Below are 23,672 nucleotides of genomic sequence, written 5' to 3' on the forward strand. Positions count from 1 at the left end.
GGAGCGGTGCTGTCGCACAAGTTCTCGGATGGCTCAGAGAGGCCAATAGCCTTTGCGTCACGATCACTAACCTCAGCCGAGCGTAACTACGCCCAGATTGACAGGGAGGCCCTCAGCCTAGTGTGGGGAGTGAAAAAGTTCAATCACTATCTGCACGGACAGAAATTCACCTTGCTGACTGATCACCAGCCTCTTGTCTCCATTTTTAATCCGAAGAAGGGCGTTCCGGTGACGACTGCGCAACGACTACAAAGATGGTCACTTTTTCTAGGGGCGCAGCACTATGAGATTGAATATAAGGGCACAAAACAGCATGGAAATGCTGATGGGCTATCACGCCTGCCACTGCCTACTGTGGAGGAAGCACCAGCAGTGGATCCTGTCGAAATATTCCATTCGACTATAGTTGAATACCTACCGGTAACTAATGCTTGTGTCGAAAAGGAAACCCGAAATGTCTCGGGTATATGATTTGACGGTGAAGGGATGGCCAGCACATGGCGACTCATTGTTGCCAGCATTCTCGACAAGGAGAGAACAGCTGTCAGTGTGCCGGGGGACCTTGATGTGTGGATCCCGAGTGGTAATTCCACCCAAGTTAAGGGAGAGAGTGCTCAATGAGCTTCACGAAGGTCATCTGGGAGGGGTGAAAATGAAAAGCCTTGCTAGGGCTTATGTGTGGTGGCCGGGGATTGATCAACAAATCGAGGACCTAACCAAGAGCTGCTCAGGATGCCAGAAAGTCCAAAATGCACCACCACAGGCCCCTCTACACCCATGGGAGTGGCCCTCATCTCCATGGCAACGGGTGCATATTGATTTTGCTGGTCCATTCATGGACTCAATGTTTTTAATAGCCGTGGATGCGCACTCGAAATGGCCTGAGGTCATCAAAATGTCCTCCACCACCACGGAGAAAACTATTGCAGTCCTACGGACCATTTTTGCCAGGAATGGCTTGCCAGAACAGATTTGCTCCGACAACGGACCACAGTTTGTGTCCGAAGAGTTCCGGAGGTTCTTGAAAAAGAATGGGGTAAGGCATTACACATCCGCCCCGTATCATCCAGCCACAAATGGATTGGCTGAGAGGTTCGTACAAACCTTTAAGAAGGCAATAAAGGCTATGTACAATGACAACATTCCGCTGCAGCACAAGGTGGACAATTTCCTGTTCGCCTACCAGAGTGCGACACATGCAGTCACCAACCAGGCCCCAGCCATGATGTTCTTTAACCAAAGGTTAAGATCTCGCCTGGATTTGCTCAGACCAAACGTACGAAGAGATGTTGAGAGTAAGCAATTCCAGCACATCCATGAGAAGCCAACAAGGAGCTTCAATGTAGGGCAAACAGTCTTGGCCCGCGACTACCGAACAGAAAAATGGCAGCCAGGAACGATATGCACACGGCAGGGCCCACTAATGTACACAGTGGACGTTGGGGAGAGCATCGTGAGACGCCATGCTGACCAGATCCTAGAGTCACAGGAACAAGTCAACCCCATGCCTCGCCCATACATACCTGGTGATGAACCCGATGTACAGGTAGCATCTACCCCAGAAACAGTAGCATCGGAAGCTGATGAACCAACCGACGACAGGGGGCCAGAATCACCTCCGCACCAAGAGCAAGACACTCGGGAAAGGCGCTATCCAGAAAGGATCAGGAAGCCTCCCCAAAGACTGAATTTATAAATAGACTATTTTCAGCTAATGTTGCATGTTAAAAGTGTTAATTGTAATTAGTTTGATATTTAATTGTTAAATGAGTGTTATGGTACTGTTAATCTAAAAGGGGAGGAATTGTAATGTATGTACCTTTAAGGGGGGGGACTACTTTTTATAGCTCATGTATACTGTAGTACCGGCAGTGACCACACCTGTATATAACGTTGAGTAGTAATCTGTACAGATCAGTTGCAGTCTGAGCCACATTGAGTAAACGCCGTTTGTATCGTTCTCCGCAGTCTGTGTCTGATTATACACGGACGTAACACCCTCCACTACCAGTGCACTGCGGCTGTAGTGTGTACTACCTATAGGATGCACTGCAGCAACTCACCAAGACTTCTTCGACAGCACCTCCCAAAATCACGACCTCCACCACTTAGAAGGACAAGGACAGCAGGCGCATGAAAACACCATCACCTCCAGTTTCCCCTCCAAGGCACACACCATCCTGACTTGGACATATATCACTGTTCCTTCATTGTAGCTGGGTCAAAACCCTGGAACTCCCTGTGGGAGTACATTCACCACACGGACTGCATCGGTTCAAGAAGGCGGCTCACCACCACCTTCTGAAGGGCAATTAGGGATGGGCAATAAATGCTGGCCTTGCCTGCGACGTCCACATCCCAAGAATTAATGTTTTTAAAGTGCTTTTTCATAATAAGTGCTTTTTAACATAACATATTTGCACACTGCTTTGACTCAGTTGTTTGTTGATACTGTTTTGTAGCTGGTCATTTTTTTTCAACCAATACTTTACTCTAGAAAGAAAGACTTGCATTTATATAGCACCTTTCATGAACTCAGAACATCCCAAAGCGCTTTACAGCCAATTAAGTACTTTTGAAATGTCGTCACTCTTGTATTGTAGGAAAACAATTTCTGCACAGCAAGATCCCACAAACAGCAGTATGATAATCACCACATAATCTGTCTTTTAGGTGTTGGTTGACAGATAAATAATGGCCAGGACATTGGGGAGCACTCCCCTGCTCGTCTTCGAAATAGTGCCATGTGATCTCTTACGTCCGCCTGAGACAGCAGATGGAGCTTTGGTTTATCACTTCATCTGAAAGACGACACCTCCGACAGTGCACTGGAGTGTCAATTTAGATTTTGTCCTCAAGTCCCTGGGGTGGGACTTGAACCCACAACTTGCTGACTCAGTGGCGAGAATACTACCACTGAGTCACGGCTGACACCTTGGGGGAAGGGGCGGAGGGTGTGGGAGTAGAAGTTAAACTTACGATCATCTATTTTGCACCTGAAAAAAGGGGGACAGGAGTTGAAAATTGAGGGGGCACCTCACCCACCTCATTGATGCCCAAAGCCTGCCTGATACCATATTCAGGTGAGCCTGTGCCAAAAGGAGTCCTACGCCGGTTGTAGGACCCTGCTGCAAAACTCAGTTACAAATGGGCCATGCCGAGTTGTACCAGGTTTTGTGCAACCTGACCAGCCACAAACAGCGGCAAAACTTTTTCAAAGTTATATTTTGTGGAGCCAGAAGGAGCAGGCTCGACCCCCCCTTGGCTTTGCCCCACTCCCCCCAAGATCTACTTACTCTTGGCATTAGAGCTGGACAGATTTCACCAGACCCCGACTGGTAAGCTGCATCGGGATGGCCATTTGCTGCCCGCAGCTCACCACTTTCATTCAAATGAGGCCCTATGCTGAGTTTGGCTCAGGCTTCAGGTTGGCACGGACGGGCATACGGAGCACTGCTGACTTGCCGGCCATTTTGGCTGCAATTCGAATTTCTCCCCTCTGGTGTGAAACTTTCTGCAATGATGCAATTCATGCAAGGCAGTTGGAAAATTGCCCCATGATAAAATGGTAACAACCAGCTCCCAAGATGACCTCTCTAGTTGTTCTAAAATCTACCACAATTTGTTTACAGCAACAGATAACCTACCATCCATTATTTCCACACAAAGTTGCAAGCCTAGGTTATGCTGTGGGTTTACTACCCAGTGATTGCTGGTAGCAGTAATATCGAAGACAAGCCATCCTCCATCTGATGCTCGGATCTTCTTGCTGTCCAGCAGAAAGAGGTCAGCATCCCTAGTAAATAGAAATACAGCCGGCAATGAGTTACAATGCAGACCAATAGATAAGAACTTGCATTTATATAGCACATTTCACATCCTCAGTAATCCCAAAGTGTTTCACAATCAATGAATTACTTTTGAAGTATAGTCACTACAGTACTGTTTTGTAGGCAAGCATGGCAATGAGATAAGTCACCAGATAATCTGTTTTGAAGATGTTGGTTGAGGGATAAATGTTTCCTGGGACACAGAATAATTTCAAGTAGTGCCATGGAATCTTTTGCATCCACCTGAATGAGCAAATTGTGTCTCATTTTAACACCTTATTTAAAAAACGGCACCTCCAATAATATCAGCTTAGATTTTATGCTCAAGAGTGGGGTTTGAACCCATTACTTTTTGACTTAAAGGCAAGAGCGCTTCACACTTAGCCAAGCTAATACTGCAAACACGCATTCTCACAAAATTCATTGTGGAATGTATGGCACATAGATGCAGATATACTTCTCAAAAAATAAAGGGAACACAAGAGGATATAAAATATATCAATGGGCTTGAAACTCCAGCCCTATTCCATCATCAGAAATAGTTTCTGCTGTTCTTAAAGATGGTGTAATGGGTGGACTTCCTGGGGTAGCCCGGGAACACCCGCATACACGCCCCCCCAAAGCAGTCTGCAGTGCTAGGAAGGGCGTGTGGAAGACTTTTCCACTTCCCAGCCAGAATTTGCGCTGTGTCGTAAATGAGGCACAAACCAGACACATCCCGGTTCTGCCCCAAATTCCAGCCCTCCCCCATGGGAAATCCACCCATTTTGTGCGCTTCCTTCCCCCAAGAATTCAGGTCCAATGTTTCTACATCAAAATGCATAAAGCGATAGCTGCAAAAATGTTATGGGCACAAAGTACACTCACTATAATGTGAGAAATTGGCAATACACCCTTCCGCCTTCCCCTAAAGATTAAGGCATAACACAGCCTTGCAAAGACGGTCAGTTGATAATTATATCTTCCTGGTATTGCTCTGTCAGGCAGCTAATGCTGATTACTGTGCAGCTTCAATCTCTTTTACTCTGTAATTCTGTAATGCTACAAATGCTAGAATGGCCACACAAGGAGAACATTTCTTACCTCCCATGGGTGCATCTGAGATGGCAGCAGTCATATAATTGGAGCGGCCTTGACCTGCCACTCCAGAACTGGTCAAATGAAAAGGTACCACTACCTAATAAATTGTATTTAGTACTCTCTGGAGTCTGAAATGTGAAATCTCTGACTAATGGCCAGTGTGTTCTTTGAACTGCTCGAAAGTTTGTAATTAATTAGACATGTCTCATGTGATGGTTCTTTAAGTGTAACCACCTAAAATAAACATTCCCAATCTTGGGGGTGATTTATGGGCTGTTCAGTGTAAGATCTTTGATTTTACTGTTAACTGTCAATAGACAGAATTACATCCTATAAAGCAGTGAACGGCAACATCTAGAACTTTTGTTGCTTAAAGTATAGCAAATGGACTTTCCAATATGCTGTAACATTCTTTGGTTGTACTATACTTGGCTGTTCTTTCACCTTAATATCCCACCATCGACAAATGGTAAGAAATTAAAATAGAGAGCTGTTTGGTTAAAAATTGTAGAAAGTTTTGCTATTGAGGCTCATCAATTGAAACAAAAACAAGGGAAGGTAATCAAAATATACTGACTACTGCAGAAACATCAACTTCTTGAAAAGATAAACGTGCATTAGACAACTGACTTTGGTAAAGCAATATGTTTGAGTGCCTGTGGCAGAAACTGATTCAGATTATTAATCCACAATATGAGAAGTTCCAGCTCTGAACATTTCAGTGTACTCTGGTTGTTTTCCTTCCTAGAATGTACTTTGGAATCATCTTTTTGTTCAATAATGAGTACCTGGTGCCGACTATAATCTGAAAAATGTTGGTACTAATTGGAAATTTCACTCAGACAGGTCACAGGGATGGCTGGTGTGGGAAGTGGAATTGCTCGCACTGGTGAAGTAGGGGTAGTCTTATGAGTCTCTGGGTAAGCCACATTGTTGGGGCATAATAAAGGGAGCTTTGCTCTGCATCCACTGTTTCACCTGGCTTCGGTGTGTCTGATGAGTGGGGGCAGTTATGCTGCCACAGTCATTTTGATGAAAAGTGGTTTCAGCTACACATTGAAAGTGGCAGTATAACTTGGGTGTCAGGTATCAGTCTGACTCCTCAATGCGCTAAACCCAAACAGTGTGTGACAAAGGAAGGGAGCAAAACTAGAAGGTGAGTCACCCCCAGGCTGCTCTTGTGCACCTGTGGAGCTAGGTTCAGAGCTGAGTTGAAAGAGACTTGAGAGGAAATTGGTTGCCTTCCAGCGGGATGACATGGGGCATGGGAGAGGGAGAGATCTAAAAGAGGGAAGAAAATAACTTTTGTAAAAAAGGAACCACACTGAAGAGAAAAAGTATAGATGAGTGCTCATCAGTAAGTCGCCTCAGTATCACCCGGTAACCAAATAGCCACAGAGTGAATGTCTTTTCAATGCAATTATTGTTGATGTTGACACCAAAAATAAATGATTAAAGTATTGAATCTTGATAAAATGCTCTGAGATTTTCTTCCAGTAATATCACTTTTTGAGGTATCTTTAAAAACCTCGTGCTGAAAAGTGTATAAGTTCGTTAAAGTAAAAGTAATTAGAGGATACATTATTACTTTCCCATATAATGTACATATGTTCAATTTCAACTCCAGGGAGAGCCTACATTTTATGTGACTGTGTACTGAGATAAAAGGAGACTTGAGTCTCCCTGGAGTCACATCTTCCTCAAAGCTATGCCTACAAAATTGTCAGTAGAGTAGCACACTGACCTCCCACAATAATGGCACAATAGGAATGGCAATAGAGTCATAGTCATAGAGTCATAGAGTTATACAGCACAGAAAGAGGCCCTTCGGCCCATCGTGTCTGCGCCGGCCATCAAGCCCTGTCTATTCTAATCCCATTTTCCAGCACTTGGTCCGTAGCCTTGTATGCTATGTCGTTTCAAGTGTTCATCTAAATGCTTCTTGAATGTTGTGAGGGTTCCTGCCTCTACCAACCTTTCAGGCAGTGAGTTCCAGATTCCAACCATCCTCTGGGTGAAAAAGTTTTTCCTCAAATCCCCTCTAAACCTTCTGCTCCTTACCTTGAAACTATGCCCCCTGGTTATTGACCCCTCTACTAAGGGGAAAAGTTCCTTTCTATCTACCCTATCTATGCCCCTCATAATTTTGTACACCTCAATCAGGTCCCCCCTCAGCCTTCTCTGCTCTAAGGAAAACAACCCCAGCCTGTCCAGTCTCTCTTCATAGCTGAAGTGCTCCAGCCCAGGTAACATCCTGGTGAATCTCCTCTGCACCCTCTCCAATGCAATCACATCCTTCCTATAGTGTGGCAACCAGAACTGCACGCAGTAATCCAGCTGTGGCCTAACTAGCGTTTTGTACAGCTCCATCATAACCTCCCTGCTCTTGTATCCTATGCCTTGGCTAATGAAGGCAAGTATCCCATATGCCTTTTTAACCACCTTATCTACCTGTCCTGCTGCCTTCAGGGATCTATGTACATGCACACCAAGGTCCCTCTGATCCTCTGTCCTTCCTAGGGTCCTACCATTCATTGTGTATTCCCTTGCCTTGTTAGTCCTCCAATATGTACTAAATATCAAAATAAATGTAAGCCAGAAATCTTTTTATGAACAGTGATAACACTTATAATCTACGGAGAATTTAGGGGCAATTCTACAAAGCTTCCCTTCAGGTGAGAGCCTCACTGGATGGGAATGCAGGTTGGAGATATGGCAATAACACTACAGCTAATTCTGCAACTGCTTTTTTGTCCACTGCTTCGCAAAATTACCCCTTACATATAAAGCTGAATTAATAACTATCATACAATGAAAGAGCTCAATAATTAACTATCATGGAATGTGTGAAAACTTTATTAAGCCTACATATATTTGTAAGCATTTCATTTTGTAAGATATTATTTTGTACAGTAATAGGTGGGATTCATTTTATTGTCCTGTTTGGAAATTTCAAACTGGTTAAGATATAAATTAATAAAAGAATTCTTCCAATATATAATGTTACACCTTCTCATGAAGTTATTCCTAGCAACCACTCATTTTCTGTTTCTCCTTTGCTTCCAGTTTCTCACTTAGTTACTATATTGTAATAACACTAAATGAAACAATACAAATTTTCAGCTTTGCAAGAGTTATTACAGTTTAACTCAATTGCCAACATATCCATCTTAACTATCTCTTAAACATACAACAATCTTGTCACCTTTCATGGTACACTGACAGGAAGTATTTTTCAAGAATGGAAATCATTCAGAAAAGGCAATTTCTAAATATTGGTTGAATCAGTTTTTAATGGATGTTATTGTGTTTTTTCCAATTATTATTATAATAATATGCAACATCTGCAAATCAAAGAGCCTTTTTGAGTACTGTCATTGAGTATATACTACATAGAGCACTGAAGGAGGCCATTCCGCCCATCATGCCTGTGCCGGCTCTTTGAGAGAGCTATCCAATTAGTCACACTCCCCTGCTCGTTCCTGATTGCCATGTAATCTTTTCCTATATTATAACAAAACAGATTATGGCACCTTAATAATATGTCTATATTTAATTGAATACTTACCTATTAGTATATTCTTTAACAACCTGGTATATAGTAATCCTAAAGGTGTCATTTTCATATCTACTGTTGCTTCGATCTTTGTAAATGCGGAATTCTGCTGCTGTTACTGCCTCTCCTTCAGGAATCTGTGTGAGATCAAATCGGAATTCCTTGTAGTGCCTTCGCTGGTGAGAAAAATACTTGTCTCTTTCAACTAAGATAAGGAATAAGAAAAAAAGAAAAAAATTGGTATCACTTATGGCCTTAACTACATGTGGTAGAAGAACAACCTTTCTTTTCCCTGTTATATTGCTTGGTTTACGCCTCCGCCTAAGCTATTTTTGTCAGTTGAGAACAGTCCTGGACCGAGCACAGCTAAACACAAAGGGCAAAAAAAATCGAATGGAGAAGAATAATATTCTGTGCTCTCACCACATTTCCTTTTAAATGACAGATGGGCTGTCAATGAAGAGAAACAGATTTCAGTATTTTCAAGCTTTTCATCACTTTATAAAATACAATCAAAATTTGTACCAGGGCGGGGGGGGCAGGGGGGGTGGGGGGCAGAGGGTAATTAGTGGCATTCATAAATAAACAGGGCAAAAGATCACCATCAAACTGTAAAATGGTATGTTTTGCCTTTGCCTTCCAACATCCACAGAAGATCTTACAATGAAAATAAATTCATTATAGTATTCTGGGAATAAGACGATCAAACTGTGAGTGTACTGTGCCAAAATGGCTAGTGCCTCCATTCCATTCTAGTTATTTATTTAAAACAAAAAGGTGCTACAATTACAAGGATAACCATGTCATTTTTCTTTGCTTGCGGTACTGTATTTTGAAAGAAATGCATTCAATCTCTTCAATCGGTAACACTGGAGGGATGAATGACAGTTCTCACGTTGTTATCAGGTGCCTTAGTCATGTCCAAATGCACAATGCAATTTCTGCCCTAGTTACATACGGTAAATGTGCCAGTCACCGTGTGCCCCATTTCATTCCTTTGGTTTGCTGAGGAGCCAGTGGTGCTTTTGGTTGCTCAGTTGATTTTCAGCTTTTGCCTAGAGGCAGATTAAGCAAAATGAACCTCTGGGGTTCAACAGCATGGCATTGAATAAAATAAAACCATTTGAATGTGATAGTAAATTTCAGCACCTTAGCAAATGTGAGGCAGTTTCCTTAAAATCCAAAAACAAATAATATGTCACGAATGGGAATCCAAGTTCAAGACCAAACTTGGTACAGGAGATAATGTTCTCTTGTGCCTATGACAAAAGTTATGGATAAGAGTTATGGTGGGTTTTAAAACTGTGACTAGGGCTTGTGAACCCACGGTATGGATGCCCTACCAAAGAAGGACAATGGAAAGATCCAATGCAATATGACTTGTTCTGAAATAAAAACAGAATATGCTGGAAACACTCAACAGGCAGCATCTTTGGAGAGAGAAATAGAGTTAACGTTCCGGAATTTGCGGCCAGCGGTGAAATGATGGCGATCGCCGTTGATCTCGAAGAAAGCTGCCCACAAAGATCTTGCGATCTCTGTGGCAAAAACTTTAGCTTTCTCAACATTAATCTGATTGTAGCGCTGTCTATTGGGGATCTCCAGCGTCCAGCAGCAGTGATGGCATCAAGCTGGCTGAGCAGCCAATCACACTGAAGAATTCTCACAGGCAGTAAACCAGCTAATAAAAGGCAGCTTTTATCATTCACTTTTTAAATATTTTACAAAGAGCGAAATAAAGATTGGGACATACACATGGGATTATGGTAGAAGTTGAAAAATCATAAACAAACTTTAAAAACATTTTTTTATTATTTTAAAAATCTAGTAATTTTTATCATAATGGAGAAATTTGACATTCCACAAATATAGAATTAGTTTTTCTGGGCCAGAACGGTTATTCAACAGTAGTTATTACTCAGAACTCTGTTAAAAACCCAGTTAGACCTCATTGAACAAGGCTTAATGTTTTAATGAGGTTTTTAACAGTGATATTGCAGTGGAAAAGGGGAAGTTTTCATCAGTTCAAGTAATTTTAGTGATTGCTGGCTATGGGGAGTTCCACAGCGCAACCTGTGGTGCAGTAGGGAATGATTGACCGCAACTTCAGGATTTCTACGTTTATCTGCGCATGCGCTAAATCCTGAAGTTATGTTCAGTTTCAGAGGGGTAATGATGGTGAACGCTGACAGTTTCACCGTTATTACCACCGCAATGTCCGGGCCAACGTTTCAAGTTGATGACCTTTTGTTAGCACTGGAAGAAGTTAGAGTTTATAAGTGAGTACAAAGCCAGCGAAACAAAGGAGGGGGAAGGAAAGAACAAAAGGGAAGGTCGTGGAAGGCAGGAGTGATTAAATGACAAAAGGGATGATAGTGCAAGGCAAAACGAGATGGTAATGGGATAATAAAGTAACAAAAGATGGGTCCAGCAGAGCTGTAAATGGCAACAGAATCACTACCAGCACCTGGTGCGTGAGAAAATGGGGGCAGAGGTTATGGTCTGAAATTGTTGAACTCAGTGTTGAGTACTGAAGGCTGTAAAGTGCCTAATTGAAAGATGAGGTGTTGTTCTTCGAGCCTGTGTTGAGCTTCATTGGAGCAGTATAGGAGGCAGAGGACAGAGAGGTCAGAGTGGGAGTGGGATGAAGAATTAAAGTGGCAAGCGAGCAGAAGCTCAGGGTCACGCTTGCGGACTGAATGGAGGTGTTCTGCAAAGTGATCACCCAATCTATGTTTGGTCTCTCCAATGTACAGGAGACCACAACATGAGCAGTGAATTGAAAGAAGTACAAGTAAATAGCTGTTTCACCTGGAAGGAGTATTTGGGGCTCTGGATGGTGGGAAGGGAGGACGTGAAAGGGTGTCTAGCATCTGCAGTGTTTTTCTTTTGTTTTAGGATTTCTTCTGAATTCAGGACTAAGCTACCCAGGCAAGATAGCTGCATCCAGGATTACTGCTGAGCTACTTTACATGCATCTGATGTTGTCTATCACTCTATAAAAAGAGAAAAAAATGCCACTCCCACCACAGTCAGCCTTTTCCTTACGATGCATTGACAAGCTGAACTGGCACCAAGACACAGAGACAACAAGACAATGTCTAGAAACTGGATCACGCTCGAGTTGGGAGGCAGTAACAAGAAACTGGAGGAGGAGAAGTGCACCTGCACGTGTTAACCCCCATGGAGGAGACATGCTAGCCATCATGGGAAGGGGTATCATTGAGGCAGTGGCCAGAGTCGGCACTGGAGAAGTTGATAGTGAAGGTATCTACATTCTTAATCCTCCTTCTCTCTTCCTACTTCTTCCTTCTCCCTCATCTCATAATCTCTTCTGACTCACAAGCTGCAGATGGTGTAAGCATGCACTTCTTACTTTCTCCTCTCCTCTCACCACAACCCAACCCTTGTCCCTTTTTCATTTCAGATACCCAAGAACTGGAACCTTCCCAGCCATAGGAGGTTGAGGAAGAAGACAGAGAAGATGAAGAGACACCATCACTTAATCTTACCCTTGCAGCCACAAGCTCAGAGACTGACACTGCATGTACTGTAGAGGATAGGATAGAAGAGGCACCTGCGCATGGTGAGATACCGGGCACAAATGCGCAGGAGTCAGGTCAGGAGGAGGTGGGGGGGGGGGCGGTGGGGAGGAAGTAAGGATATCACAGGTCATGCCCTAGTTCTACTGCAGAGGAGTCAGATGAGAACTTCGATGGCTCAGGCTATAGAAGAAGGCTGATGGGCATTCACAACCCAATACTTGGTGCACTGGAAAGTCTGCTAGAAAGTCTGTGCACAATGTCAAGGTGCATGGAGGAGTCCAGCACCAACTTGGCACAGGGCTTTGCGCAGAACTTGGAGCCCATCCTTTTCAACCTCCATCAGCACATCTGTGGAACCCACCATGATGTAACATCTGATGACCAATGTCACAGCTTCCATTGCAGCACAAACAGCTTCCATCAAAGCTCAGACTGCTTCCTTGCAAGTTCAGACTGCTGTCAATGTGGCTCTGGATACCATTGTTCAAAGGGGCTTCCAGGGCATCCAGCAATCTGATCGCCAACATATCACCAGGATTGCTGAGGCACAACCCCAGGAGAGTGGCAGTGGCTCCACTGAACAATAACCTGCTGTCCTTTCTCAGGGTGACAGCGTTCGTCCTCCCACCACTGCCACTCCGCCATTGTACTCCGCCTGTCAGCCAGCCGGTCCAGACTGCTGCAGCCCAGGCCGAGATGGTGCAGCCTGAAGGTGGGCCCTCTAGTCCCAGAGCTGTTCAAGGTTGCCCTCTAAGGCCATCTACACACTCCTCAATTGAAGGTCAGCAGCCTTTCATCTCCCATATTACAGCCACTATGGAAGCACCTCACAGGATAACGAAAGGCACACGCAAGACAAGCACTAAAGAAATGCACAAGGGTGATTAATTCTTTGTTATGTTGATGCAATGATTATTTTGATAAGTTATGATTTGATTGTTTTTTATGTCTGAAGTCAGAAAGAGGACAATGTTATTTTTTTTTTGTATTCGTTCACGGGATATGGATGTCCCCGGCAAAGCCAGCATTTATTGCTCATCCCTAATTGCCCTTGACAAGTTGGTGGTGAGCCGCCTTCTTGAACCACTGCAGTGCATGTGGCGTAGGTACTCCCACAGTGTTGTTAGGGAGGGAGTTCCAGGATTTTGACCCAGCGATGTTGAAGGAACAGCGATATATTTCCAAGTCAGGATGGTGTGTGACTTGGAGGGGAACTTGCAGGTAATGGTGTTCCCATGTGTCTGCTGCCCTTGGCCTTCTAGGTGGTAGAGGTCGCGGGTTTGGGAGGTGCTGTCGAAGAAGCCTTGGTGATTTGCTGCAGTGCATCTTGTAGATGGTACACACTGTAGCTATGGTGTGCCGGTGGTGGAGGGAGTGAATGTTTAAGGTGGTGGATGGGGTGCCGATCAAGCGGGTTGCTTTGTCCTGGATGGTGTTGAGCTTCTTGAGTGTTGTTGGAGCTGCACTCATCCAGGCAAGTGGAGAGTATTCCATCACAGTCTTGACTTGTGCCTTGTAGATGGTGGAAAAGTTTTGGGGAGTCAGGAGGTGAGACACTCGCCACAGAATACCCAGCCTCTGACCTGCTGTTGTTGTCACAGTATTTATGTGGCTCTTCCAGTTAAGTTTCTGATCAATGGTGACCCTCAGGATGTTGATGGTGGGGGATTCATCAATCATAATGCCTTTGAATGTCAAGGGGCAGTGGTTAGGCTCTCTCTTCTTGGAGATGGTCATTGCCTGGCACTTGCGTGATGCATATATTATTCGCCACTTGTCAGCCCAAGCCTGAATGTTGTCCAGGTCTTGCTGCATGCAGGCATGAACTGCTTCATTATCTGAGGAGTTGCAAATGGAACTGAACACTGTGCAATCATCAGCGAAAATCCCCACTTCTGACCTTATGATGGAGGAAAGGTCATTGATGAAGCAGCTGAATATGGTTGAGCCTAGGACTCTGCCCTGAGGAATTCCTGCATCGATGTCCTGAGATGATTGGTCTCCCAACAACCACAACCAGTTGAGTGAAGGAAGAGAGAAGGTAAAGACTGTGGGACTGCTGGTGAATGGGGAGGTGTAGTTGAGGTCACTGGAATCACTCTTAAATCACCTGATCTCGAAGAGCCCTGGCAGAAAGGCATTGTCTATGTTACAGCCTCCCTTCCTCTTCCTCCTCCTCCACTTCCCTCATGCTCTTCCTTCTCAGTGTCTAGCCTGATGAGTGGATGGCAAGGGCTGGTCCATCATAATGGCTAGTTCGTGCGGCATGCAGCAAACTACCACAAACCTGGATATCCGCTCAGCTGAGTACTGCAGGGCTCCTCCAGAGTGGTCCAGGCAGCGGAAGCGTTGCTTGAGGATGCCGATGGTTTGTTCTAAGTACCATTAGCCAGTACTTGAGAGGTCCTAGGTCTCTTCAGGTCTAATCTTAATAACCAAATCAGCACTTTTCTTTGAAACTGAAGTAATATTGGCACCTTGGACTTTGGGGAATCCCATGATCTGAGAAAAGCAGGGCCTTCTCACTCTGCTGCCAATTCTGCAGGAGAAAAGTGTTCTCCATCAGGAAAGCACATTCTTTGCCCTGGTAAACGAGATATTGGTCATCTGTTTGATACATCTGAGCACTGCAGATTGCAGTTTGCAATGAACCTGAGGCATAAAAGTTAAGGACTGACATGAACTTGACAGCCGCTGGCACTGCCATCCCATGAAAATCAGTTTCCAGGAGACAGTGTAACTCTATTGCTGCCTTTTGATTTAAGCACAGTTTGTGAACATAGCTTTCCTTTATCCTGCCAAGGTAGGTGTGTTTCTGCCTGTAGATAAAGGCACATGAATTAAGGCAGCTGTGAGCAACTTGCCTCCTGTGCAATCTGACCGGCTTTGACTCTTCATCCAATTCTTCATCCTTTAATCAACAAAAGGTGGAATCCCCATTTCCTAGATCATAATTGCAGCAACTAAAATTCTTCTAATCACAAACAGAAAATAACACCTAAAACTGACATCTACAGAAATTGCACTTTAAGTTACTATTATTGAAGTCACCTTTTAATTGCTGACTTCTGTTAGCACAGAATCACCATACCTCCAAGGTCAAACTTATGCTGCAGAATTTAAGGCACAGTGTATTCCAGATGAGAATCATAGGAATTTGTGTTGGAGGTAATCTTAAAATTGATTATTATAATATGATAACGTTTGTGATCAGTGCAGGATGGGATCTATGCCTACTTTTGCCACCTTTCACAGAATCACAGAAACCCCACAGTGCAGATAGAGGCTATTTCAGCCCATCGAGCCTGCACCGACACATATCCCACCCGATCCCCGTAACCCCTACACCAACACATATCCCACCCTATCCCCGTAACCCCGCATATTTAATCCCCCTAACACTAAGGGTCAATTTATCATAGACAATCAACCTAACCCGCACATCTTTAGACTGTGGGAGGAAACTGGAGCACCCGGAGGAAACCCACGCAAACACGGGGAGAATGTGCAAACTCCACACAGACAGTCACCCGAGGCCGGATTCGAACCCGGGTCCCTGGCGCTGTGAGGCAACAGTGCTAACCACTATGCCACCGTGCTGCCCTTTCTGTGTCCTTTCCATTCTGATGCCACAAGCGATAGTGAAAATATCCCATGATGGTTTCAAATTAACACATAAAAAGGTACAACCTCTGTGAAAAAGTGTTTGGCATTTTGTTAGCAAATACCTGGCAAAATATTGAATATCACCTCAAGTATATTATCATTGCACTTGCGTGTGACATTATCAAAATAAAATTGACCTGTTATGCTTCTGGACCTTTTCCTTTCCAAATCAAAGGGGAGTGTGCCACATGCTTTACTCCAGAAAATAAATAGTCACAACAGTGGTGTTGCTAATTGCATGGAGTTGCTGGTTTCTAACTGTTCAGAGCTGCGCTTGGGTTGAATGTGACCAGCTTTACGGCTATAAAAACAAGCCTTGATAATGAAGTAATTCAATTAGAATCATAGAATGATACAGCCATTCAGCCCATCATGTCCATGCCAGCTCTTTGAAAGAGCTAGCCAATTAATCCCACTCCCCCCTGCTCTTTCCCCATAGCCCTGCAAATTTCTCCTTTTAAAGTATTTATCCAATTCCTTTTTTAAAGTTACTATGAATCTGCTTCCACCACCCTTTCAGGCAGTGCATTCCATATCTGGCAATACTGATTTTAGCTCCTAAATAACATTTTTGGCATCACTTTTCAGTAAGTCTATTTTTTTTTTAAATCAGCAGTCAGATGACTAGAGCCTGGAAATTACTGTGAATGATGCAATCTTACGTTTCGTATCAAATTCCCATCTCTATTATTTTAACATAGGTGATAACCCTTATAAAGTAAACAGGTTAATGCCTCCATTAAAATAGGGAGAGAGAAATTTGGTAAGCATTCAGGACGACAACATCATTCAGTAATTTCCAGACTCTGCAATGACTCGTTAAGTTTAATGAAAACACCATCAAGCTTTTTTTTAAAAAAAGTGGTTTCTGGTTACACCCATGTGTGGTTTCAAGTATGCTCATTTTTGAAAGGAACAGAGCATGATGAGAGCTAAGGTCTTTAAAAATGTGGTGAATATCCTCAAAACATATTGCTGAGATGATGAATTGCTGTCAAAGGTCAGTGGTTACAGACATATGGTCACATACACTGATGGTTCTCAACACAGTCATTTTGGAAAGGAACTTAAGGATGGTTGTAGGAAATCACTTTCAGCTATGGTCAAGATCCAATAAATTAAGTGATATGCAATCTCTGTGTGTTTACATACACATGAGAGAACAAGCTCCTTTCTAAATATTCCATATGATTACTTAAAACATTTTGAAACTCTATACTGTCACCTGCAGAAATCTTTTTATTAACTCGCTGAGTTCTTGTGGCTTATTTTCAAGAGCCAGAGAGATTGGAGTTGATGCGGACAAAGGCACTATTTTCAAAAGTGTTATGGCCTTGCAGATCATTGCCTTATGACATTTTGTTATAGCAGCTTCTTTCTACTGTAGCAGAGCATGACGAGAATTAAGTGCTGATTTTTTTTTGTACCACAAGATAAACTTGAAGGGTTATTTGCTCAGCAAAGGTTTCTTCAGAAGAGCAGTGCTGCAGCAAGTGCAGGAGGTACATATGTATTCTCACACATTAATTAATAGTCAATAAATCAATTCTGCAATGTTGCAAGTTCCAAGAAATTTGCAAATGCTTTGAAAAGAGAAAACATGTAGACTTACCCCAACATTTTACATCAGTCACACATGTATTTTATATTTTTTGATTTTTTAAAAGGGGCATTAATTTTTAAATGAGAAGGAATCACTTATACATTACTGAATAGTTTTACGTTATTCTGGTACCACGTTCTGGTACTTTTAGTCCACCTTTAATAGTTTGCATATTGTAGTCTTAGCTATTGCCATTACAAACTGTACAACTGCATTGGAATACTATAAGTCCTGTAAAACAAATGTAAATGTTCTTTTTCTTTATGCAATTACTTTTTAATAATTTCAGCAGTCTTTCATTGAAATATGTACAACGTTGTTTTCCTTCTTTCTATTTGTTCTAATTGATTTTCAGATATAGTCCTACTGTTAACATAAAGCCATCATGAATTGAGCAAAACCTTATTCCTAAACCACTGTGATGATCTGTCTACAACTTCATCCTTAGGGTCAGGTCAGGAGAAGGAACAAGATGCAACTGAGGAAGATTTGGAAATGACATGATGTGCAATAAAGTCCTTGAAAGGGCATCAGGAGGCAATCTGTTCTATAGCGGTGTCCACCATTGTCCTCCCTTGTAGTTCAAGTACACCCCAATGTTTTTGGGTTTTAGATTGAGATTGAACGGGACAGTTAAAACCTTTGTATTTATTCGCATTTCTCAGCCACCATCTGTGCAAGTGCAAATTTTTCTTTCCTGTTGACGTACTTTCTGCCCATCACTGATAAAAGGATCTCAGCTCCTAGGGTCAACAGGTGCTTCCTTCATATCCTCCAACACAATCTTACAGCACGTGGAAGAAGGCATTTGGGCAAATCTTGCTAGAAAAATAAAGTCGTGATAACGACGCACACCGTTATTAATGTGCAAATCAGCCAGCATGTTCAGGGGATTAGAGATACGCCATGAGTTGTTAATCTCCAGAACTTGCTGGTCAATTTATGCCACTCCACCGTTTGCTTCACACAAACAGCATCTCGCCCTTAGCCTCCCGGTATTTTTAAGAACTTGCTGGATTTGCACATTAATTGCCCATTAAACTCGCTGCAGAAAATTAGGGCAGATGATTAAGAGCATAAGAACCCTATTAATGCGTGATAATTGTTAATGCAATGTCAACCTCTGTGGCCCAGAAAGGGAACATTTTAAACTGATTGCTCTCATTCCTGCATGTAGTAAATTCTTCTTAGAGATTTAAAAAATGACAATTTAAAAAATGTATATTTTTCTTCCTTTCTGTCTCTTTTTTCTTTCTCTCTTAATCCAATCTTTCTTTCCCTCTCTTTATTTCTCTTTCTGTACCTAATTTGACTCTAATTCCCCCAATTTCCTTCCCCGTCGTTCTCTGTTTCTTTACTTAATCCTTAAATCTCATTGGTTAAGGAGATCCACTGTTGGTCCCACCATTCACTAAGGGCCCAGATGCCCTGTTGTCCCATTATCAGCTCGCACTTCCAACAAGTCACAGCGCAAAAGTTTTTCGAGCTGAAGGGTGCAGCAAAGTCGAACTAATGGCATGCGCCGTGAGATGCCCGCTCTACAACAATAACAACCACAATTTGTATTTCTATAGCGCCTTTAATGTAGTAAAACATCCAAGGCACGTCACAGGAGTGTCATAAGACAAAAAATTTGACATCGAGCCATGTAAGAAGTTAATGCAGATGACCAAAAGCTTGGTCAAAGATGTAGGTTTTAAGGAGCATCTTAAAGGTGGAAAGAGAGGTGAAGCGGTTTAGGGAGGGAATTCCAGAGCTTAGGGCCTAGGCAGCTGAAGGCACGGCCGCCAATGGTGGAGCGATGAAAATCAGGGATGCTCAAGAGGCCAGAATTAGATGAGCTCCAGCAAGGTTTAGCCCAATAGATCTATAGGTCAGAAGCAAGATACACATGTAATTATTGCATAATGCAGATAGATCCAATTGCACACAGCTACAGTCCTATCAGCTTATGTCAACATTTCGAGGAACATTCCAACTTTGTCAAAATAAGCAGTTCCCTTTGAATTGGTGTGAAACTGACCAAGCTGCTTGCTATTACAGGCTGGGTGCCAGGAAATTGCACTGAAAAATCAGGAACGTGTCGATAATAATTTGAAAACGTTCTAATCCCCTCCCTCAATCAGTGTTTTCTCTCACCCCTCTCTCCCATTGTGCTCTTTACCTTTTCATCGTCCCAATATCACCTAATTTCCCTACCACCCCAATCCCATCACTCCTATTAGTCTTCTGTTCTCTTCCCCCTTAAACTACCCACTTAACCTTTGTATTTTCCTCTTCTCTCTTGCTCCATTGTCACTTATGCTACTTGTAACTAGTAGAGGATGTAACTAGTGGAGTAGACAAAGGAGAACCGGTAGATGTGGAGTGTTTGGATTTTCAGAAGGCCTTCGATAAGGTCCCACACAAGAGGTTGGTGAACAAAATTAGGGTACATGGAATTGGGGGTAATATACTAGCAATGGATTGAGAATTGGTTAACAGACAGAAAACAAAGAGCAGGGATAAACGGGTCTTTTTCAGGATGGCAGGCTGTGACTAGTGGGGTACCGCAAGGATCGGTGCTTGGGCCCCAGCTATTCACAATCTATATCAATGATTTGGATGAGGGGACTAAATGTAACATTTCAAAATTTGCTGATGACACAAAGCTAGGTGGCAGTGTCAGTTGCGAAGAGGATGTGAAGAGGCTTCAAGGGGATCTCGACAGGCTCAATGAGTGGACAAGAACATGGCAGATGGATTATAATGTGGATAAATGTGAAGTTATGAAGTTTTTGTAGAAAAAACAGAAAGGCAGAGTATTTCCTAAATGGTGAAAGACTGGGGAATGCAGATGCTCAAAGGGACCTGGGTGTCCTTGTACATGAGTCACTGAAAGTGAATATGCAGGTGCAGCAAGCCATTAGGAAGGCAAATGGTATGCTGGCCTTCATTACAAGAGGATTTAAGTACAGGCGTAAATAAGTCTTACTCTAATTATATAGGGTCTTGGTGAGACCACACCTGGACTACTGTGCATAATTTTGGTCTCCTTACCTAAGGAAGGATATACTTGCCATAGATGAAGTGCAACGAAGGTTCATGAGATTGATTCCTGGGATGGCGGGACTGTTGTATGAGAAGAGATTGAGTAAACTAGGCCTGTATTCACTTGAATTCAGAAGAATGAGAGGGGATCTCATTGAAGCATACAAAATTATTACAGGGCTTGATAGGGTGGATGCTGGGAGAATGTTTCCCTTGGCTGGGGAGTCTAGAACCAGGGGCCACAGCCTCAGGATAAAAGGTAGACCATTCAGGACTGCGATGAGAAGAAATTTCTTCACACAGAGGGTGGTGAATCTTTGGAATTCACTACCCCAGAGGGCTGTGGAGGCTCAGTCATTGGATATATTCAAAACAGAAGTCGATGGATTTCTGAGTAGTAAGGGTATCAAGGGATATGGCAATAGGGCCGGTGAATGGAGTTGAGGCAGAAGATCAGCCATGATCTCATTGAATGGCGGAGCAGGCTCAAAGGGCCGAATGGCCTACTTCTGCTCCTATTTCTTATGTTCTTATGTAACCGTCCATCCAGTCCCCTCAACTCCTACACACTCCCCTCAAAAGCAGGTGATGAGAAGCCAGAGACCCTCTTCACCTTGAACCTATATTTCTCCTCCCTTCCTTACTAATTGTTCACCTCAGAGGCTGTGTTTACTTTGCAATTCAACTTATTTGTATTTATAAGAAATCATCTGTCTGTCTCTTTCTGACTGCCTCCCCGTCCTTTTCACTATCTCTTTCTGTGTCTTTCTCAATGTCTCCCTCTCTCTCTAACTGTCCATCTTTCTGTCTCATAGCCGTAACAATTAGAATCTCTGGCCGGAAATTATCTCGAAGCTAATTCCACTCTGCCGCTGTAACTTCACAAGAAGCACGGCGGTTGCGTAAATGGGATTTCCACTGCACTTCCAGTGAAGTTATGGTGGTGGAGTGGGACCAGCTTTGAGGAAATTCTTAGCCTCCATCTCACATGTGTAAAGAATTAACAATTACCTTTTCTAACTGTCAGCAATACTCAGTTGACTATTTTTTTTTGAAAACTGAAGTAACATTAAGGCCTAGAAATGCTGTTAAACATGACTCAAGCAGCACACAATTTTCGTGCTGCGTGATCATTTTAATCAAGAAGGCGTGCAGCCAGCGCTATCCACACTATACATTGGCTGCATGTAAGTAAGTAGCACAGAGTCCAGTTCGACGGAGTACTGCTTCTACGGAGTACTAAACTCGGAATTTGGTGAGTGAGGGAATTCGGTGCATTGAGGGAAGTAGTGCTGTTCTGGTATTTTGAAAAACAAGGAGTGGCCTGAGAGAGGGCGCGTGAGACAGCGATACCTGAGAGATGAGATCTAGAGACATTCATTAAAGTTAATAGTTTAAACAAGATACTAATTAGCTTCTGAAAGTGAGAATAGACATTTTTTTAGATCATGAATGGGCAGCTGATACCTGTTGCTTGCAATTCCTGCGCCATGTGGGAACTTCAGGACACTTCATGTGTCTTGGGGGACCATGTGTGTAGGAAGTGTTTCCAGCTGCTTGAGCGCGAGCTCAGGGTTTCCGAGCTTGAGGGGCAGCTGGGGTCACTGCGGAGCATCAGGGAAGCTGAGAGTTTCCTGGACCGTACCTTCCAGGATGTGGCCACCCCGCAGGCAGAGAGAGTTCAGGATAGTAACTGGGTGGCCATCTGGAAGAGCAGGAAGAGGCAGGAAGTGCAGGAGCCTTCGGGGTGTGTGTCACTCTCAAATCGGTATGCAGCATTGGAGACTGCAGGGAGTGAAGACACTTTGAAGGAGTGCAGTCCAGACCATGGCACCAATGGGCAAGGGACTGCACAGGGTGGAACAGCAAAGTATAGAAATGCAGTCGTTATAGGAGATTCCATAGTTAGGGGGACAGACAGGCATTTCTGAAACCGTCACCATGAGTCCCTCATGGTGTGTTGCCTCCCTGGTGCCAGGGTAAAGGACATCATGGAGAGGGTGCAGAATATTCTGCAGGGGGAAGGGAGTGAACCAGAAGTTGTGGTACACGTTGGTACCAACGACATAGCGAGGGCAGGTATTGAAGTCCTACAGTCAGACTTTTAGGATCTAGGTAGGAAGTTAAAAAGTTGGACCTCAAAGGTAGTAATCTCGGGATTACTCCCAGTGCCACGTGCCAGTGAGATTAGAAATAGGAAGATAGGGTGGATCAATGCGTGGCTTTAGGCATGGTGCAGGAGGGAGGGCTTCAGATTCTTGGGACCAGTTCTGGGGCAGGAGGCACCTATTCAAAAGGGACGGGTTGCACCTCAACAGGACTGGGACCAATGTCCTCGCAGGGAGGTTCATTAGTGTGGTTGGGGAGGGTTAAAACTAAATTGGCAGGGGAGTGGGCACCAGCACATAGAAGTAGAGAAGGGGAATAAGGTGCATAAAGGAGGGAGAATGTTGGATAGTACTAGAGAAGGAAGTAGTACCATATTAGGTAGGCGCAGACTAAGATGGACTACGAGGAATAAAAGGACAAGTTTGGAATGCATGTATGTAAATGCACAAAGTGTGGTGAATAAGGTTGGTGAGCTACAAGCAAAAGTTAGCCGTGTGGGAATATGATGTAGCAGCAATAATGGAAATGTGGCTTAAAAATGGTTAGGACTGGATGCTTAATATTCACGGATACAACATGTTCAGAAAAGATAGGTATTGAGTCTGTGTTTTCAAATGTAGTTATGCTGACTAACAGGACACAGACTACAGAAGTAATTAAACAGGTCTTTAGTGATTGAGGGTCAGGACTGAACTGAGATACACTTTGCTCCGCAGGGTTTATATACTGGTGTGGTCACCACCGGTACTACAATGTACAGGAGCCATCAAAAAGTAGTCCATCACCTTAAGGTATCCTCGTAAGGTAGTACAGGTTACATGCACTACAATAGGGAAGGAAAAAAGGGAGGTGGGGTGGCAGTAGGTGGGAAGACTGTAGTGTATGTGCCTTTAAGTCAGAACTACTTTTTACAGCTCCTGTATACTGTAGTACCGGCAGTGACCACACCGGTATATAAGCTTTGCGCATGCCTCTGTACCCCAGTCTAGAGATTACCCTCCTCCAGTAAAGACCTGTTATTTGTTAATGTACAGCATCCGTGTGATTATTTATCCACTGAACCACGGATCCAACAAAGACATTGTAGTGTTGGAAAGAGAGGATGCCCTTGAGGGGGCAAGGACAGAATCCATTTGGTTAGAGTTGAGAAACAAAAAGGGTACGATCATGTTATTGGGGGTATTCTATAGGCCTCCAAACAGTGAGAGAGAGATAGAGGAGTGAATCTGCAGGGAAATCACAGAGATGTACAA

The 23,672-nt window shown here is 43.5% G+C and overlaps 1 protein-coding gene across 1 annotated transcript in view; it reads right to left on the bottom strand.

Moving 5' to 3' along the window:
• The window catches only part of bmp5 (bone morphogenetic protein 5), a 275,887-nt gene that overhangs the window by 75,192 nt on the left and 177,023 nt on the right, over positions 1 to 23,672 (bottom strand). The window contains exons 2-3 of the mRNA XM_085996518.1: positions 8,479 to 8,671; positions 3,648 to 3,796 (exon numbers count right to left, since the gene is read on the bottom strand). Of these exons, the coding sequence (XP_085852644.1) occupies positions 3,648 to 3,796; positions 8,479 to 8,671 (342 nt within the window). The remainder of the gene's footprint in view (positions 1 to 3,647; positions 3,797 to 8,478; positions 8,672 to 23,672) is intronic.

This window comes from Somniosus microcephalus, chromosome 9 (genome assembly GCF_052327205.1).
Source record: "Somniosus microcephalus isolate GS21.2 chromosome 9, FLI_Smic_1.0, whole genome shotgun sequence".
Classification (NCBI taxonomy): Eukaryota; Metazoa; Chordata; class Chondrichthyes; order Squaliformes; family Somniosidae; genus Somniosus; species Somniosus microcephalus.